We start from the raw sequence: 21,374 nt of genomic DNA on the forward strand, positions 1-21,374 counted from the left end.
ATAGAAGCCGTTTCTGGGTTCCTTCACTTTGTAGCCCACACACAAACTTGTCCCTTAACGTGTCTGCTAGTCCCGCTCCAAACTGGCAATATTTCGATAGCTTGCGCAGTTCCGTTAGGTACTCAGCATTGCTTTCGTCTTTGTGTTGGTTCCTTTTATGGAACTTAAAACATTCTGCTATCAGCAGTGGTGTGGGGTTTAAGTGGTCCTGTAAGATTTCTACTATGCTTTCAAAATTCTTGTTTACCGGCTTCTCTGGGGTTATTAGATTTTGCAATAACCCATACGTTTTTGCACCCATGGAATTTAACAGAACCAGTGCTTTATTAGCATCTGGCACTTCATTCGCCCTGCAGTACACCTCAATACGTTCCACATATGTCGCCCAATCTTCGACTTCATTGTCGAACGTAGAGATACTGCCACTCTTCAGCATCCTTGGTTGTGCGTTAACTATCACCAATGGCGCCTCCCGCGCTTCCCCTTCTTCACTGCTGGCACAAAATGGCGTCTCCCGCGCTTTTCTTCCTTCCCGCGCTCGCCCGTCTTCTCCGCTGTGGCTTCACAAAATGGCGTCTCCCGCGCTCTTCCTTCTCCGCGGCTCAATGGCGCCTCCCGCGCTCTCCCTGCTTCATTCGCGGCTCAATGGCGTCTCCCACGCTCTCCCTGCTTCTCCGTGGCTCAATGGCGTCTCCCCTTGCTTCGCCCCGCGGACCCTGATCAGCCTGTGATTCCTGGCTGTGCTCTGCGCGTTCTTCTCTTGATATTTGTCGACGCCGCTCAGTCTACAACCCGGCTGTTTCTTACCCTCTCTCCAGTTTGCAGTATTTTTCCTCGACGCTGCTCGGTGATCAACCCCCGGCTGCGCCCTGCTCTCTTCACCCTCTTTCTTACCCCGTCGACGCTGCTCGGCTCTCTCTGCCGTCGGTCGGCTCCAGCCGCCGCTGCTCGGGAAGGGTCTGCTCTGGACCTGTCGTCGGTCTCTTACTTCTCGTTGTGGCTGGGGAACCAAGCCCGGCTCTCCACAGCCTCCCCAGCGAAGTTGGATCTCTGCCTGACTGCTGGGCGGTTGCTCGCGGTCGACGCCCGTGTTCCTGGACTCGACTTTTTTTTAATGTTGCAGGTAGATTCGAATCGACACTCGTCGCCACTGTTAGATCCATGGTTCAGTGGATAAATAATCACACGGATGCTGTACATTAACAAATAACAGGTCTTTACTGGAGGAGGGTAATCTCTAGACTGGGGTACAGAGGCATGCGCACAGCTTATATACCAGTGTGGTCACTGCCGGTACTACAGTGTACAGGAGCTGTAAAAAGTAGTTCTGACTTAAAGGCACATACACTACAGGTGGTACCCAGGCTCTGCTCCAATCAGAGGATCTGACTGGGGCATCGGTGCAAGGCTTAAGGGCACTCCACCAGATAGGCACCTGCCCAGGGTCTCAATAGGGAAATGAGGTAGGATAGCCTTTTATGTTCTCCCTGGCAAAACTATGGCAAGTGGAGTTCAATGTGGGCAAGTGTGAGGTCATCCACTTTGGAGCCAAGAAAGATAAATTGGAGCATTTTCTAAATGGTGAGAAACTAGGAACTGTAGAGGAGCAAAGAGATTTGGGAGTCCCAAGTACACAAATCATTAAAAGCTAGTGGGCAGGTACAAAAAGTAATTAAAAAGGCTAATGGAATGTTGGTCTTTATCTCAAGGGTGTTGGGCTACAAAGGAGAAGTGATGATTCAGCTGTATAGGGTCTATCTGGAGCACTGCATTCAGCTTTTGGCGCCGCACCTCAGGCAGGCCTTTGAGAGGGTGCAGCACAGATTCATCCGAATTATATTAGGACTGAGACATAGCATATACGGCACAGAAACCAGTCCATGCCGGCGTTTGTGCTTCACTCGAGCCTCCTCCCGTCTTTCCTCATCTAACTCTATCAGCATAACCCTTTATTACCTTCTCCCTCTTATGCTTATCTAACCCCCCATTGAATGCATCTATACTATTCGCTTCAACCACTCTCTGTGGTAGCGAGTTCCACATTCTCACCACTCTGGGTAAAGCAGTTTCTTCTGAATTCCCTATTTGATTTCTTGGTGACTGTCTTATATTGATGACCTCTAGTTATGCTCTTCCCCACAAGTGGAAACATTCTCTCTCTATCCACTCTATCAAAACCTTTCATAATTTTAAAGACCTCAATTAGGTCACCCCTCAGCCTTTTTTCAAGCGAAAAGCGACCCAGTCTGTTCATCCTTTCCTGATATGTATACCCTCGTATTTCTGGTATCATCCTTGTAAATCTTTCTGCACCCTCTCCAGTGCCTCTATATCCTTTTTATAATATGGTGACCAGAATTGTACGCAGTATTTTGATACAAGTTTAGCATAACTTCACTACTTTTCAATTCTATCCCTCTAGAAGTAAACCCCAGTGCTTGGTTTGCTTTTTTATGACCTTGTTAACCTGTGTCACTACTTTTAGTGATTTGTGTATTTGTACTCCAAGATCGCTTTGCTCCTCTACCCCACCCAGACTATTGCCCTCCAGTAATAAGTGACCTTATTCCTACTAAAATGTAACGCCACACATTTATCTGTGTTGAAATTAATTTGCCAATTATATGCCAATTCTGCAAGTTTATTAATGTCCTCCTCAGTATTGACTATCTTCCCCCCCCCCAAAAAAAAAATTGGTGTCATCTGCAAATTTAGAAATTGTGTTTTTTGATTCCAAAGTCTAAATCGTTAATATAAATTGTGAACAGTGGTCCCAGCACTGATCCTTGTGGAACAGCACTTCCCACCTTCTGCGACTGAATAGCTACCCTTTACCCCTGCTCTCTGCTTTCTGTCTTGAAGCCAGCTAGCTATCCATTCTGCTACTTGTCCCCTGACTCCACATTCTCTGACCTTATTCATTAGTCTATTATGGGGTACCTTATCGAGAGCCTTTTGAAAATCTAGATAAATTACATCTACTGCATTACCCTTGTCTGCTCTCTCTGTTACCTCTTCAAAAAATTCAATGAGGTTGGTCAAGCAAGACTTTCCCTTTTGAAATCCATGCTGATGATTCATTACTATGTTTTTGGTTTCTAGATGTTCTTCTATTTTCTCCTTTAATAGGGATTCCATTATTTTTCCTACCACTGATGTTAAGCTGACTGGTCTGTAACTCCCTGAACATGTTCTAGCTCCCTTCTTAAATATAGGTATTACGTTAGCTATCTGCCAGATAGTTAAATTAGGAGGACCGGTTGTGAAAACGTGGCTTGTATATCCTTGATAGAAATTTGAGGGGTGAGCTTTTTTTTAAATTCGCTTTTATGGGATGTAGGCGTTGCTGGCAAGGCCAGCATTTATTGCCCATCCCCAATTGCCCTTGAGGAGATGGTGGTGAGCTGCCTTCTTGAACCGCTGCAGTCCGTGTGGTGAAGGTACTCCCACAGTGCTGTTAAGGAGGATTTTGACCCAGCGACGATGAAGGATTGGCGACATACTTCTAAGTCAGGATGAAGTGTGACTTGGGGGAACTTGGTGGTGTTCCCATGTGTCTGCTGCCCTTGCCCTTCTAGGTGGAAGAGGTTGCAGGTTTGGGAGGTGCTGCCGAAGAAGCCTTGGCGAGTTGCTGCAGTGCATCTTGTAGATGGTACACCCTGCAGCCAAGGTGCGCTGGTGGTGGAGGGAGTGAATGTTTAAGGTGGTAGAGGGGGTGCCAATTTAGCGGTGATCGAGGTGTTTAAAAGATTTGCTAGGGTAGGTACGGAGGAACTATTTACTCTGATGGGGTAATGAAGAAGCAGGGGGTATAATCTTAAAATTAGGGCTAGGCCATTCAGTGGTAATCAGAAAGCACTTTTTCTGATTTGGAACTCTCTCCCCCAAAAGGCTGTGGATGCTGGGTCAGTTGGAGCTTTCAAGACTGAGATAGATTTTTGTTTGGTGGGCGTAAAAGATCCCATGACACTCTTCAGAAGAAGAGCAGGGAAGTTATCCCTGGTGTTCTGGCCAATATTTATCCCTCAACCAACATCTATCTTAATGACTTAGATGAAGGGACAGAGTGTAATGTATCTAAGTTTGCTGATGATACAAAGCTAGGTGGGAAAGTAAACTGTGAGGAGGACACACAGGCCAGAATTTTCAGAGGCAAGAATGGGTGGGTTAGAGGTGTGGGGGGGGGGGGGGGGGGGGGGGGAAGTGAAAGTTGTACAAATGTGCTCTCCGACCCCAACCCGCCCACTTTCACCTTTAACTGGGGGGGGGTGCGGCGGGCTGCCAACCCGATGCCAGGAGGCGGGTTGGCAATTTAAATATTATAATGAGGCCTGCAGCTTCTACTTTAACCTGCTTTGCAGGCTTAACTGCAGGCAGCCAGGGATCCCAGGGCTTGGGTTTCCCGATGGCTGCAACGAGGCGGCCTCAGCCTTGGGGAGCAATCCTTGTGGTCCAGGAGGAGCTTCCTCCCAGCTCACCAAGCTCCCCCACCATCAGCCTGGCCCTCCCCAGGGTCGGGATTTGGTCCCCTCCCCCACGGATCGGGACTCTGCCCTGGGATCAGGGATCAAGCGCCTCCTGGGGATTAAGCTCACCCCTGGAGGTGAAGAACATAAGAATTAGGAGCAGGAGTAGGTCATACGGCCCTTCAAGCCTGCTCCGCCATTCGATAGATCATGGATGATCTGTGACCTCAACTCCACTTTCCTGCCCTATCCCCATATCCCTCAATTCCTCGAGTCCAAAAATAAATCTATCTATTTCAGCTTTGAATATACTCAACGACTGAGCATCCACAGTACTTTGGGGCAGAGAATTGCAAAGATTCACAACTCTGAGTGAAGACATTCCTCCTCATCTCAGTCTTGAAACTTATCCTGAGACTATGCCCCCTAATTCTGGAGACTCCAGCCAGGGGAAACAACCTCTCAGCATCTACCCTGTCAATCCCCCTCAAAATCTTTTATGTTTCAATGAGATCACCTCTCATTCTTCTAAACTCCAGAAAGTATAGGCCCAATCTACCCAACCTCTCCTCATAGGACAACCCTCTCAGCCCAGGGATCAATCTAGTGAACCTTTGTTGTACTGCCTCGAAGACAAGTATATCCTTCCTTGAATAAGGAGACCAGACCTGTGCACAGTACTCCAGGTGCGGTCTCCCCAAAGCCCTATACAATTGTAGCAAGACTTCTTTACTCTTGTACTCCAACCCTCTAGCAATAAAGGTCAACATGCCATTTGCCTTCCTAATTACTTGCTGTACCTGCAGGGTAACTCCCTGTGTTTCCTGTACGAGGACACCTAAATCTCTCTGAACACCAACATTTAATAGTTTCTCACCATTTAAAAAATATTCTGTTTTTCTATTCTTCCCACCAAAGTGAATAACCTCACCTTTCCCCACACTATACTCCATCTGCCACCTTACTGCCCACTCACTTAACCTGTCCATATCCCATTGCAGGCTCTTTGCATCCTCCTCACATCTTACCTTTCCACCTAGCTTTGTATCATCAGCAAACTTGGATACACTGCACTCGGTCCCTTCACCTAAGTCATTAATATGGTTGGAAATAGATGAGGCCCAAGCACTGATCCTTGCGGCACCCCACTAATTACAGCCTGTCAATCTGAAAATGACCAGTTTATCCCTAATCTCTGTTTTCTGTCAGTTAACCAGTCCTTTATCCATGCTAATACCTTATCCCCCAACCCCATGTGCCCTTATCTTGTTTAACAACCTTTTTGCGGCACCTTATCGGCCTTTTGGAAAACCAAATATACTGCATCCACTGGTTCCCCTTTTATCTACCCTGCTAGTTACATCCTCAAAAAACTCTTAATAAATTTGTCAAACATGATTTCCCTTTCATAAAACCATGTTGACTCTGCCTACTCATATTATGATTACCACTTCCTTAATAATGGATTCCAGAATTTTCTCGGCGAATCCTTATGCTCCTATTTCTTATGCTCTTACCACTTAAAAAAAACAGATTGGTCATTATCACATTGCTGTTTGTGGGAGCTTGATGTGCACAAATTGGCTGCCATGTTTCCTACATTACAACAGTGACTACACTTCAAAAGTACTTCATTGGCTGTAAAGTGATTTGGGACGCCTTGAGGTCGTGAAAGGAGCTATATAAATGCAAGTCTGTCTTTCTTTTTGGTAAGGGTATCGAGATATGGAGCAAAGCTGGGAAAATGGAATTGAGGCCCAGGCAAACTGTCTGATTCTTCTACTCCAGTGCTATTTTTCTCAGCCTCTTGCTTGTATCTTCCTCTTCAGAACCTTTTCCTCCACATACTTCTTGCCATTAGCACACAGCAATATTAGACAATTTATTTGCTTTAATTAACTATTGGGCCAGAATTTACAGGAGTGTACGCTGTCGTAATCCTTCAGAAAGGCCCCGCAAGTTCTGGGTTTGCGCGAAAACCCGGAACTTCCTGTATGTCAGGGTACGCCTTGACAGATCATACCAACCAACTGGAAAATTGCTTTCGCTGGTGCAGAGTTGGGCTATTTGCCCTGCAGTTGCCCACAAAACTGTTACGGCTGGTGATGCACACTTAAAATTAGTTCATGCCAATATTGGCCCGGATTAAAATGTTTAAAATTATTTTTCAAAATTTAAATTTTTATTGTGTTTGGTGTAATGAAGGGACTTTTAATTAAATTTGAAAATCAGAACATCAGTTTTTATTAGAGTTGTCTGAATTGTTTAATTATTTGGGGCTTCCATTGCATGTCAGTAGGGGATTCTGTTCAGAAATGACTGCAATGGAATCACAGAATCACACAGAAACCCCACAGTGCAGATGGAGGCCATTTCGGCCCATCGAGCCTGCACCGACACATATCCCACCCGATCCCCGTAACCCCACGTATTTAATCCCCCTAACACTAAGGGTCAATTTATCATAGCCAATCAACCTAACCCGCACATCTTTGGACTGTGGGAGGAAACCGGAGCACCCAGAGGAAACCCACGCAAACACGGGGAGAATGTGCAAACTCCACACAGACAGTCACCTGAGGCCGGATTCGAACCCGGGTCCCTGGCGCTGTGAGGCAACAGTGCTAACCACTATGCCACCGTGCTGCCCCCTCCATTCTCATTGGAGGACCGGCCGACGTGATCCCAGGGATGCTTCCGAACCGCCTGTGCCCGAGATTCTTGCTTTTACACAGGCGTACGCCTGCAGGCCCAGGTCCTGAACTCTCCGCAGCCTGGGAGCCAGGAGGTAAGTTTGTAGAAGTTTCGCGCATCGGAGGCGTAATCTGGAGGTATGCCTCCAAACATAAATTCAAGGCCATTGTATATTCACATGTCCACACCAGTTTGTTCCACATTGGCCAGACACCAGCACTGTAACTCAGTAATCATGCACTGTGTAGGCTACAGAGAGGATTTACATTTCAAGTACAATGATGTGCCTTATGCAACTGCCTTAAAATCTGTTATAAATCTAGTTCATCTGGGTTTGAATTGCTTGTCTGTCATTACAGGCTTTCTCTCTTTATTCCAAATAAAGTTTTTTTTTAAACTTTCAGAACATATTCCAACTTTTGTTATAAAATGAACGCTTAAAATGTTAAATTTTTGAGTTTACGATGATAATGCTTTATGTAAGCACTGTTTCATGCCAATAGCTATCTTTGTAGAAGTAAAAAGTGTACTATCATTCATTTCCATTGGTTCTAGGAGTGTTGTTACCAATGAGAGAGCAGATTCTCTTCATCTTATTCTTTCTTGTCCTCTATAATGTTATATACACTAAACAGCATATCCAATTTACCATAGCAGTCGTACAGTTTTCAAGCCCCAAAATAAATTTTAGGGTCCAGTGTGATGTCACTGCATTCATTTGTTGACCTCAAAATGAACAGTTAATCCTCCCCCTGCACAAACACACTATACAATAATAGCTGCTTATAAATACATTGTCAGGAGTGGAATTCTAACAATGTTTCACTCCTGATAAGACCAGGTGTAACCTCACTGTCATATGTGACTTGTGTATATATAATTTCTCCTCCAGTAGAACAATTCTCTGCAATGTGACTCACCATTTGTATGTTACTGAAGTTAACCTAAATCAGAACAGCAGACTATGATTGTTATCTGGAACCAAATCTTGAGTGCACTCCCAACCACCTTTCATTCTTTATTAGTTATTTACAGATAAAGAGAAAACAGTTAAAAGTAGCAAGCATGGATTTCCAAAGGGATGACTGCGCTTGACAAACCTCATGGAATTCTTTGAGAAGGAAGCAGATGTAGTAGTTGGGGGGGGTGGGGAAAGCAGTGGATGTAGAGTACTTGGACTTTTAGAAAGTCTTTGACAAGGTACCGCATGGGAGATTATTATAGAAGATTAAAAATTATGGAATTAGGGGAGGATAGCAAACTGGATAAAAAAAGTGGTTAGAAGAAGGAAAAAAAAAGAAAAGGAGTTGAGGTTTTTTTTCCATGGTTGGAAGTGGGTTGTGGTGTCTCACAGGGTTCAGTCCTGGGGCTCTTTCTGTTCACTGTTTATACAAATGCTTTGGATATAGGCCTAGAGAGAGTGGTGTCAAGATTGCCGAAGATACCAAAATAGAATCATAGAAATTTACGGCACAAAAAGGAGGCCATTCAGCCGATTGTGTCTGTGCCGGCCGAAAAAGAGCTATCCAGCCTAATCCCATTTTCCAGCTCTTGGTCCGTAGCCCTGCAGGTTGCAGCACTTCAAGTACATATCTAAGTACTGTACTTCTTAAATGTGGTTAGAGTTTCTGCCTCTACCATCCTTTCAGGCAGTGAGTTCCAGACCCCCACCTCCCTCTGGGTGAAATAATTTCTCCTCAACTCCCCTCTAATCCTTCTACCAGTTACTTTAAATCTATGCCCCCTGGTTATTGACCTCTCTGCTAAGGGAAATAATAGGTCCTTCCTATCCACTCTATCTAGGCCTCTCATAATTTTATACACCTCAATCAAGTCTCCCCTCAGCTTCCTCTGTTCCAAAGAAAACAACCCCAGCCTATCCAATCTTTCCTCGTAGCTAAAATTCTCCAGTTCTGGCAGCATCCACGTAAATCTCCTCTGTACCCCCTCTCGAGTGCGATTACATCCTTCCTGTACTGTCTAGCTGTGGCCTAACTGGTGTTTTATACAGAAGGTATACGTAATTTATAGAATAGAATCATGGAATGGTTACAGCATGGAAGAAAGCCATTCGGCACATCCAGCCCATGCTGACTCTCAGCTAGTCCCACTCCCCTGCCGTTTTCCCGTAGCTCTGCAAATTATTTTCCTTCAGGTACTTATCCAACTCCCTTTTGAAAGCCACAATGGAGTCTGCCTCCACCACTCTTTCAGGCAGTGCATTCCAGATCTTAACCACTCGCTGCATAAAGTTTTTTCTTACGTCGCCTTTGGTTCTTTTGCCAATCACCTTAAATCTGTGTCCTCTGGTGCTCGACCCTTGTGCCAATGGGAACAGTTTCTCTCTACTCTGTCCAGACCCCTCATGATTTTGAACACCTCTGTCAAATCTCCTCTCAATCGCCTCTGCTCCAAGGACAACAACCCCAGCTTCTCCAGTCTATCAATGTAACTGAAGTCCCTCATTCCTGGAATAATTCTCGTAAATCTTTTCTGCACCCTCTCTAAGGCCTTCACATCCTTTCTAAAGTGTGGTGCCCGGAATTGGACACAGTACTCCAGTTGAGGCCGAACCTGTGTTTTATACAGATTCATCATCATTTCTACACTTTTGTACTCTATACCTCTATTTATGAAGCCCAGAATCCTGTAAGCCTTTTTAACTGCTTTCTCAACCTGCCCTGCCACCTTCAACGATTTGTGCACATATACCCCCAGGTCTCTCTGTTTGTGCACCTCCTTTAGGATTGTACCATTTAGTTTACATGTCCTCTCCTCATTCTTTCTACCAAAATGCATCACTTCACACTTTTCTATGTTAAATTTCATCTGCCACATGTCCGCCCATTTCACCAACCTGTTTATGTCTCTCCTCACTATTCACCACACTGATAAGTGGATGAAAGAAAAGAAGGTAAAGGGATATGGGAATAGGACGGGAGATGTGATCAGGACTGTTTCTTGCGTGGAGGGTAAACTTTGACAGCACCTCCCAAACCGTGACCTCTACCACCTAGAAGGACAAGGGCAGCAGGCGCATGGGAACACCACCATCTCCAAGTTCCCCTCCAAGTCACACACCACCCTGACTTGGAAATATATCGCTGATCCTTCTTCGTCGCTGGGTCAAAAATCCTGGAACTCCCTCCCTAACAGCACTGTGGGAGTGCTTCACCACATGGACTGCAGTGGTTCAAGGCGGCGGCTCACCACCATCTGAGTCAGAAGATTGTGGGTTGAACTCCCACTCCAGAGACTTGAGCACAAAAATCTAGGCTGACACTCCAGTACAGTGCTGAGGGAGTGCTGCACTGTTGGAGGTGCCGTCTTTCAGATGAGATGTTAAACTGAGGTCCTGTCTGCCCTCTCAGGTGTACGTAAAAGATCCCATGGCACTATTTCGAAGAAGAGCAGGGGAGTTATCCCTGGTGTCCTGGCCAATATCTATCCCTCAATCAACACAACCAAAACGGATTATCTGGTTATTATCACATTGCTGTTTGTGGGAGCTTGCTGTATGCTAATTGGCTGCCATGTTTCCTATATTACAATATAGTGACTACACTCCAAAAGTACTTAATTGGACATCTGGTGGTCGTGAAAAGCGCTATATAAATACAACTTTTTCCTTTTTACTTGCACAGAAGCTAAAGGAATACAGCAGATAATCAGTCATATAACACTTAATTTGCACAATACTTCAATTTGTCTTGAAAATATTGGTGCTAAAATCTTAGAAAAATCTAAATCCAAAAAGTTTTGAGCTTTTTCATTCAAGGAACCCCAGTATTCATTGGCATCAAAGCATTAAGAACAAGGTTTGAACTGAAAGAAGTTAATGTGGTACACTTGCAGTTTAGACAGAAACAATGCGCAGGACATGTTCTAGGAATGTCGGAAGCTCATTTACCAGGGTGCACGTCTAACCAATAGGGCAGTGCAGTTGATGTGTATATGGACTTTCAAAGGCGTTTGATAAAGTACCACATATTGGGCATGGGATAAAAGGGGCAGTAGCAGCATGGATACAAAACTGGCTAAGGGACAGAAAACAGAAAGTTGTGGATAGAAAACAGAGAATTGTGGTGAATGGCTGTTTTTTCGGACTGGAGGAAGGTATAAAGTAGCGTTCCCCAAGATTCAGTACTAGGACCACTGCTGTTTTTTGATGTACATTAATGACTTGGACTTGGGGGTACAGGGCACAATTACGAAATTTACAGATGAGACAAAACTTGGAAGTATAGTGAACAGTGAGGAGGATAGGATAGACTTCAAGAAGACATAGACAGGCTGGTGGAATGGGCGGACACATGGCAGATGAAATTCAACGCAGAGAAGTGTGAGGTGATGCATTTTGGTTGGAAGAATGAGGAGAGACAATAAATACTAAATGGTACAATTTTAAAGGTGTTGCAAGAACAGAGAGACCTGGGGGTGTTTGTGCACAAATCTTTGAAGGTGGCAGGACAGGTTAACAAAGCAGTTACATAGAGATAGGAACAGGAGTAGGCCATTCGGCCCTTCGAGCCTGCTCCGCCATTCAATGAGATCATGGCTGATCTTACCAGTTCAGTACCCTGTCCCCGCCTTTTCTCCGTAACCCTTAATCCCCTTAGCCTTCAGAAATATATCCAATTCTCTCTTGAAAATATTTATTGAATTAGCCTTCACAGCCCTCTGTGGCAGGGAATTCCACAGGCTCACCACTCTTTGAGTGAAGAAATTCTTCCTCATCTCTGTTTTAAATGATTTGCCCGCTATTTTTAGACTGTGGCCCCTGGTTCTGTGCTCCCCGGCCATTGGAAACATTCTCTCTGAATTCAGCCTGTCCAGGCCTGCCATAATTTTATATGTTTCGAAGAGATCCCCTCTCAATCTTCTAAACTCCAGTGAGTACAAGCCCAAACTATTTAATCTCTCTTCGTAGGTCATTCCCGCCATTCCAGGTATCAGCCTGGTGAATCGCCGTTGCACTCTTTCCATGGCAAGAACATCCTTCCGCAGATGGGGCGACCAAAACTGTACACAATACTCCAGATGCGGTCTCACCAGCACCTTGTACAGCTGTAGTAAGGTATCACTATTCCTATACTCGAACCCCCTTGATATGAAGGCCAACATACCCATTTGCCTTCTTAATCGCCTGTTGCACCTGCATGCTCTCCTTCAGTGACTGGTGCACAAGAACACCCAGGTCCCTCTGCACTTCCCCATCTCCCAATCTATTGCCATTTAGATAATAATCTACCCTCCTGTTTTTACCCCCAAAGTGGATAACCTCGCATTTATCCACATTATAGTGCATCTGCCACGTATCCGCCCATTCCCCCAACCTGTCCAAATCGCACTGTAGCCTCCTGACATCCTCATCAGAGCCCACCCCTCCTCCTAGTTTAGTGTCGTCAGCGAATTTGGAAATATTGCATCCAATTCCCTGATCCAGATCATTTATATATATTGTGAACAGCTGGGGTCCCAGGACAGATCCTTGCGGCACCCCACTGGTCACTGCCTGCCACTCCGAAAACGAGCCGTTTATTCCAACTCTCTGTTTTCTATCCGCCAGCCAGTTCTCTATCCACGTTAATACTTTGCCCCCAATTCCATGAGCCTTAATTTTGCATGATAATCTTTTGTGTGGAACCTTATCGAAGGCTTTCTGGAAGTCAAGGTACACCACATCCACTGGCTCTCCCCCATCTATTTTACCAGTTACTTCCTCAAAAAATTCCAGCAGATTAGTCAAACACGATTTACCCTTTGTAAATCCATGTTGACTCTGTCCGATCCTTTCCCCATTTGTCAAGTGCTCCGCTATTTTATCCTTAATAATGGACTCTAGCATTTTGCCCACAACCGATGTAAGGCTTACTGGTCTATAATTCCCTGCTTTCTCTCTACCCCCCTTTTTAAATATTGGGGTAACATTAGCTACCCTCCAATCCACGGGTACTGTTCCCGAGTCAATGGAGTTCCGGAAGATGATCCTTAGAGCATCTGCTATCTCCAGGGCCACCTCCTTAAGTACCCTAGGATGTAGTTTATCAGGCCCCGGGGATTTGTCGGCCTTCAGTCCCCTCAACTTACCCAACACCATATCCCTAGAGATACTAATTTCTGTCAGCTCCTCCCTCTCATTAGTCCCCATGTTTGCCGATATTCCTGGGAGGTTATTTGTGTCCTCCTTTGTGAATACAGAACCAAAGTATGAGTTTAATTGTTCTGCCATTTCCTTATTCTCCATTATATATTCATAAAGCATATGGGATCCTGGGCTTTATACATAGTCATAAAGAACAAAAGCCAGGAAATTATGCTAAACCTGTATACTGTAAAACATTAGTTCGGCCCCAGCTGGAGTATTGTGTCCAATTCTGGGCACCACACTTTAGGAAGAACATGAAGGCTTGGAGAGGGTACAGAAGAAATTTACTAAAATGTTTCCAGGGATGAGGGATTACAGTTACGTGGATAGACTGGAGAAGCTGGGGCTGTTCTACTTGGAGCAGAGAAGGCTAAGAGGAGATTTGATAGAGGTGTTTAAAATCATGAAGGATTTAGATAGAGTAAATAAAGAGAAACTGTTTCCAATGGCTGAAGGGTCGATAACCAGAGGGCACAAATTTAAGGTGATTGGCAAAAGAAGCAGCGGCAACGTGAGGACAAACTTTTTTTACGCAACGACTGGTTAAGATTTGGAATGCACTGCCTGATAGGGCAGTGGATACAGATTCAATAGTAGCCTTCAAAAGGGAATTGGATAAATACTTGAAGGAGAAAAAAAATAGCAAGGATATGGGGAAAGAGCGGGGGAGTGGGTCTAACTTGAAGGACTGAATGGCCTCCATCTGTGCTGTGCTATTCTGATTCTATAAAGCAGAACATAGCACAGAGGAAGATGCTGTGCATGGTAGAATGATGAGCTGTTGTAAAAAAATGCAACTAATTATGGGTAAGTGTTGCATAAGGAAGGTTTGACTGGAAATGGATTAATTACGTTGAATAGATTTATGCGTTGACGATTATTGCTTACCCGATGTGACAGTAGCCTAACCGGTTTGCGTTTTATGACTAGAGTTTGTGTCTTGCATATTAGCACTGCCATAACAACTGCTGTACGGCTTTACATCATGTGATTGGGTGAGGCAGTATAACAAGATTGGAATCCTAGTTTAGGGCTTTGTTGGTGTCGAAGAGAGGAATTAACTGAGTAATGCGCTCTCTTTTACTGCGTTGAAATACACTTTAAATATATTCAGAGTTTTGGAACAAGTGGCTTAATGATTATATTATATAACCACCCTGTTAAAGACTATAGTAGCATTCCGGCAACAGAAAGAACACACAGTGTTTTTAATGTTAATTTAATGTGTCTCCTGCTCTCTCTAATTCTCAATTAATCATTAGAAATTTGTGGAAATTATTAAGATGGTATAATTAAAGATTTACATAACCGAAACATTTAATTTGCATAAGAGTTAATGAAAACAATAGTAAGAGCCAGAATAATAAATAAAACCGGGTCATAGTTCTGCAGCTGTTATTTATGAATTCAAATGATAAACTACCATTGGCCTCATAAGGAAGGGAAAGTTCCTGTAAAGTTATATGTTGGTACAAATATGTTTTGAAGCTGTGCAGTGCCTTTCTTTTCTACATTAAATGTAATATGAAAGTATTTAGCCATAAGCAAAGCAGCACATATGCACCCAGCTTGTCGATGAATTGGCCTCCCTCTACTGGTTATTTTCTGCACTACACTTGACTCAACTATTATCCATCAATCCATGTCTGGCTTCAAAAAAGTGGCCATTCATTGGCCAAAGGAGTAGAAAGTTAGGTGCGTGTATATGTATATATATTTGAAAATGCTGAATGAATCTCAACATTCCATTCAAATTGAATTGAAAACTCCAATGTCAAGCTTGGTCTGTGGCAAAATCCATTTTTAAAAGCTCAACATTTACCCTGCTGTACCTGTTGTGCAGCAAGAGAAAACTCCTACTCTGAGCAGAAATAGTGGAACCTTCCCCCATTGAGTAGCGGCACCTTAACCCCCCCCCCCCCAACCCCCATGCAACAGTAATATTGGACCCCCACCTCGAGACAGTTTGACATCCTCTCACCTCTTTCCTCCTTTACCTCCCCATCTCTCTTCCCTCCTCCTCCCTCCCTCTCCACCTTTTCCTCTCTCATTCTCCCACCTCTCTTCTCATCCCTTCTATATGCTCTCGCTTACGCCTACTCTCTTCCTTCCATGCTTTCTTTTTCTTCTTCCCCCCTCCTTTCCACCATCTCTATATCCCTGTCTCCCATCCTGGTCCAGTTATCCTCCAGCTTGATCTGACTACTGTACTCGATCTTGACTCCCTATGTGTAATAACCAGGCAGATCAGCAAGTAATATAAACATTCTTGAGAGTTTTTGGATTTGAACACTAGGTCACAATTCTTTAAGTACATTCACAGCAGGCATAATTTTAAAGAAATTGTGGCCCTCAGGGATGTGACAGTTTTTTTTTAATTGATTCTCATCAAGAAAGATTGTATTGTCAATCCTGTGATCAATTTGGCAGACTATGATATACAGCAAGCATAACAGTCAAGAGAAATTGCTTAAAGAAAATGAAGAATATTTTTTATTCATTCTCAGGATATGGGCATCGTTGGCAAGGTCCATCCCTAGTTTCCCTGAGAAGGTGGTCATAGAGTCATACAGCACAGAAAGAGGCCCTTCGGCCCATTGTGTCCGTGCCGGCCGTCAAGCCCTATCTATTCTAATCCCATTTTCCAGCACTTGGTCCGTAGCCTTGTATGTTATGATGTTTCAAGTGCTCATCTAAATGCTTCTTGAATGCTGTGAGGGTTCCTGCCTCTACCACCCTTTCAGGCAGTGAGTTCCAGATTCCAACCACCCTCTGGGTGAAAAAGTTTTTCCTCAAATCCCCTCTAAACCTCCTGCCCCTTACCTTGAAACTATGCCCCCTGGTTACTGACCCCTCTACTATGGGGAAAAGTTCCTTTCTATCTACCCTATCTATGCCCCTCATAATTTTGTACACCTCAATCAGGTCCCCCCCTCGGCCTTCTCTGCTCCAAGGAAAACAACCCCAGCCTGTCCAATCTTTCTTCATAGCTGAAGCGCTCCAGCCCAGGTAACATCCTGGTGAATCTCCTCTGCACCCTCTCCAATGCAATCGCATCCTTCCTATAGTGTGGCGACCAGAACTGCACACAGTATTCCAGCTGTGGCCTTACCAGCGTTTTGTACAGCTCCATCATAACCTCCCTGCTCTTATATTCTATGCCTCGGCTAATGAAGGCAAGCATCCCATATGCCTTTTTAACCACCTTATCTACCTGTCCTGCTGTCTTCAGGGATCTATGTACATGCACACCAAGGTCTCTCTGATCCTGTCCTTCCTAGGGTCTTACCATTCATTGTGTATTCCCTTGCCTTGTTAGTCCTCCCAAAATGCATCACCTCACTTTTCAGGGTTAAATTCCATTTGCCACTGTTCTGCCCATCTGACCAACCCATCTATATCGTCCTGTAGCTTCCCTCCTCGCTATTTACCACTCCACCAATTTTTGTGTCATCTGCGAACTTACTGATCATACCTCCTACATTCATATCTAAATCATTAATGTACACTACAAACAGCAAAGGACCCAGCACCGATCCCTGCGGTACACCACTGGACACAGGCTTCCAGTCACAAAAACAACCTTGTCAGTGATGGGCCGCTTTCTTGATACAAGTGAGTGGCTCGCTTCAGAGGTCAGTTAAGAGTCAACACGTTGGTGTGGGTCTGGAGTCACCTAGAGGCCAGAGTGGGTAAGGAGGAGTGCAAGTTTCCTTCCCTGTAGGACATCAGTAGGGATACAGGAGAGAGACAAAGATATGTACAGGTTCAGAACATTTCCTCATTGATGCTAATTAATATATTGATCTAACACCTTGTTTTTGTTGAATTTAATTATATTTGATTTTTCATTAAGTATGTCTTTTTCTTGCAGTATACAATTGGACAGTAGATGAAACGATGGACTGGTTAGTTCACTTTGTGGAATTGCCACAGTATGCAAAGATTTTCCAGGAAAACAAAATTCGAGGAGTCGGCCTACCCAGGTTAGTTTTGCTGCAAGTTGATCACTGTTGGGTTTTCTGTTCATTTGAGTATAATTAGAACACCCCTAAAACTGGAGATTTGCTTAAAGGCTGACAAAGATAATACGAAGTGTTCCGACAAAATGAACACTTGGAAAGTAATTCATTGGCTATAAAGTGTTTTGGGACATCCTGAAGATATGAAAGGCACTATATATACATTCAAGCTCTTTCTTTTGGTAATAGCTATTACTTCCCTAAGTTTTAACCTTATCTGAAACTTGAATTGTTTCTGAAATGTAATCGATTTTACCTAACAATCCGTAACTGTTACTGCTAGCCAAGAATCTTCCAGAATCCAGAGTTAACCAACCATCTCGAGGCAGTCTGATGACATGAATGTGGATAATAACCTGCATATTGGAACACATCTGATAGACAACATGATCTTTTCCAAGTTTTTATGTTTTTTTTTAATAGGCAGCTCTTATGGTCTGAAGTTTAGATTAAAAATGGAGACACAGCCTTCCTGAGTTTGATATTTACAGCGATTTAGGTGTGGTTTCCCCAATGATGTGGTTTTAAAGACACCATCCAGTGTAGTACTAAGCCATACAGATCAGACGGCCTCTGGCGTGATTCGTAGTCTGTACTGAGTCAGCTGTTCCTAGCTGGGGCAGTAATTGGGTGGAGGAGCTACAGTTGGTCTCACCACCCTTGGGTCAGGAAGGAAAAACTTGAGCCAGAGTTCTGGGGTTAATTTTAACCCCCTGGCGGGGGAGGAGGTGGGTGTGGGGTTAAAAAAATGTTAAAATGGGAAACCTGACTCCAACCCACCTCCATCCTATCACTTCCCCTCCGAAAATCCTCATTTCCTGGCTCGGAGCTATTATCGCACCTCTGGCCCCCGATTGCCAGTTAGCGACTCCTGCTGGAAAGTGCATTTTTGCATACATTTGAGTGAGAACAGGATCAAGCCCAGCAGTGATGTGTTCCACAGTCAATTCGCCTGCCAAAACTCACTATCTAGGCTCACGTCAAGAGTGGCCACTTTGTGATTTATTGGAGGGCTGGTCATGCCAATGGAACCTTGGTCCAGCAAAAGTCAGCACCTTGAGGAAAGAGAGGGAAAAAATTATAAAAATAAGTTGTGGAAAAGCAAGTTATACCACATTGTACAGATTAATTCCTCATTACTATATTTGTTACTAGCTGGAGTGCCTGGCGGTGCCGAGGCTTTTTCGAGGGCATGTTCTTGGAAGAGAGAGAGCGACTGGGGGGGGAAGAGAGAGAGCGACTGGGGGGAAGAGAGAGAGCGACTGGGGGGGAAAGAGAGAGAGCGACTGGGGGGGGAAGAGAGAGAGCGACTGGGGGGGGGGAAGAGCGAGAGCGACTGGGGGGGGGAAGAGCGAGAGCGACTGGGGGGGAAGAGCGAGAGCGACTGGGGGGGGAAGAGAGAGAGCGACTGGGGGGGAAGAGAGAGAGCGACTGGGGGGGAAGAGAGAGAGCGACTGGGGGGGAAGAGAGAGAGCGACTGGGGGGAAGAGCGAGAGCGACTGGGGGGGGAAGAGAGCGACGGGGGGGAAGAGAGCGACTGGGGGGGGAAAGAGAGAGCGACTGGGGGGGAAGAGAGAGAGCGACGGGGGGGGAAGAGAGAGAGCAACTGGGGGGGGAAGAGAGAGAGCGACTGGGGGGGAAGAGAGAGAGCGACTGGGGGGGGAAGAGAGAGAGCGACTGGGGGGGGAAGAGAGAGCGACTGGGGGGGGAAGCGAGAGAGCGACTGGGGGGGAAGGTGGCCTGGAGTAGCAGAGGGGAACAGTCAACAGACAGACGTCGGAGAGACAGAGAAATAGGGAGAGGGGGAAGAGAGAGAGAGACGGGGGGGAAGGTGGCCCGATGGACCCCTGCGAAGGAAGGAAGAAGGTAAGCTCTCCCTCCCTGTCCCACCCCCTCACTCTTTCCCTCCCTCACCCTCTCTCTCCTCCCTGTCTCTCCCTGCTTTACTCTCTCTCCCTCCCTCCCCCTCTCCCCCCTGTCCTCTCCCTCCCCCCTCCCTTCCTCCCCCTCTCCTCACCCTCTCCCTCCCTCACCCCTCTCTCTCTCCCTCCCCCTGTCTCTCCCTGCTTTACTCTCTCTCCCACCCTCCCCCCCTTGCCCTCTCCCTCCTCCTCCCCCACCCTCTCTCTCCCCTCTCCTTCCTTGCCCCTCTCCTCTCTCCCTCCCTGCCCCTCTCCTCACTCTCCCTCTCCCTCCCTCTCCCTCTCCCTCCCCCTCTCCCTATTTCTCTGTCTCTCTGATGTCTGTCTGTTGACTGTTCCCCTCTGCTACTCCAGGCCCCGCCGTCCGCCCGCTCTCCGGGGCAAGGTAAGAGCCGGGCTCCAGCCCCACACCACCAGGGATCAGCACCTGGGGAACCCGCCCGCCACCCAACGTGAACAAGAAAGACCCTCCTCACCTGTCACGGAGTTGAAGTCTCCGAAAGCGGCCACGGTGCCCCGGGCCTCTTCCCCCGCGCATTCAGGAGACGCGGGGAAGAGAGAGAGAGACTGGGGGGGGAGAGTGAGACGCCGCCGCGCACCTGCTCCGCGGAGCTCCGTGCCGCCACCGCCGCACCAGCCTTTACTAAGATGGCGGCGGGTAGCGACGCTCGGCTGAGGCCCGCCCCTCCAGCCTTCACAAAGATGGCGGCGATCAAGGGCCACTTGTTGATTGGAGCCGGGAGGTGCCTAGCTCGGGCGTGGGTGCGGAGGAGAGGCCCAGGCTTCGAGGCCTACAAAAATGGTGAAAGGTAGTAAAATTATAGAGGTTAGAGAAAAGATGTAGAAATTAATTAACTTTTTTAAAAAACAATTTGTGTTTTAAAAGCAACTTTTTTTTGCTGGAAATGTATATTTGAAAAGAAACACGCAGAAAGCGGGAAAAAGAAATGAAAAGTTTGGAATCAAGCTGGCGGCGACTCACCTCGGTTCAGAACGATAAGGCCCGCCCACACACGCACCGATTGGTCGACCGTCAGGTCACCGAAGCATAGGATTGGTCAATTGTCCCATCACTCGACTCTAGGAGGGCCCGCCCGCACGTGCCAGGAACCCGCCCCCACCACGCAGCGATTGGTCGACCGTCGGGTCGCTCGACCGTACGATTGGTCGACCTCGACATCACTCAATGCTAATGAGCAGATAATGAGTGGAATTTTGAACGTTTTTTGGATACCGCGGGCACAATTTTTGTCTCACTGAAACGTAAATATGCTTACGACCGTTCTGGAATCGTAAGCTTTCTTTTGATGTAACACACGTGTAGGTACGCTCTATAACTTTTGATTGTATAGCCGGACAGAGAGACAGACAGAGAGACATACCGTTTTATATATATATATCGATAAAAACAGAAAATGCTGGAAATATGCAGCATCTGTGGAGAGAGAAACAAAGTTAACGTTTCAGGTCGATGACCCTTCGTCAGAACTGGAAAAAGTTGGAGATGGAACAGGTTTTTAAGCAAGTGTAGGGACAGGGAAATGGGGGAGGGGAGGAAAGAACAAAAGGGAAGGTCTGTGATAGGATGGAAGGCAGGAGAGATTAAGAGACAAAAGGGATGATGGTGCAAGGAAAAAGGAGATGGCTATGGGACAAGTTAAGAAACAAAACAGGACTCTAGATGAAGTGTAAATGGCAATGGCAGAATGATCGACATCTGCCATGTGAGAGAGAAAAAAAATGGGGAAAAAAAAGATTGGGGCAGAGGTTATGGTCTGAAATTGTCGAACTCATCTAACTTGGCTAATCTACTGGAACTTTTTGAGGATGTAACTGGTAAAATAGATAAGGGAGAACCAGTGGATGTGGTGTATTTGGACTTTCAGAAGGCTTTCGATAAGGTCCCACATAAGAGATTAGCATGTAAATATAAGGCACATGGGATTGGGGGCAAGGTATTGACTTGGATAAAGAACTGGTTGGCAGACAGAAAGCAAAGAGTTGGAATAAACGGCTCTTTTTCCGAGTGGCAGGCAGTGACTAGTGGGGTACCGCAGGGATCGGTCCTTGGACCCCAGCTATTCACAATATATATTAATGATCTGGACGAGGGAACTAGATG

General features: G+C 45.8%; 1 protein-coding gene across 3 annotated transcripts in view; it reads left to right on the forward strand.

Annotated features, from left to right (window-relative positions):
- stim2b (stromal interaction molecule 2b) overlaps positions 1-21,374 on the forward strand; it is a 232,451-nt gene that overhangs the window by 157,448 nt on the left and 53,629 nt on the right. For all 3 annotated transcript variants that reach the window (XM_085968232.1, XM_085968226.1, XM_085968238.1), the window contains exon 5: positions 17,183-17,294. In XM_085968232.1, coding sequence (XP_085824358.1) covers positions 17,183-17,294 — 112 coding nt within the window. The remainder of the gene's footprint in view (positions 1-17,182; positions 17,295-21,374) is intronic.

Source organism: Somniosus microcephalus, chromosome 2 (assembly GCF_052327205.1).
Source record: "Somniosus microcephalus isolate GS21.2 chromosome 2, FLI_Smic_1.0, whole genome shotgun sequence".
NCBI lineage: Eukaryota > Metazoa > Chordata > Chondrichthyes > Squaliformes > Somniosidae > Somniosus > Somniosus microcephalus.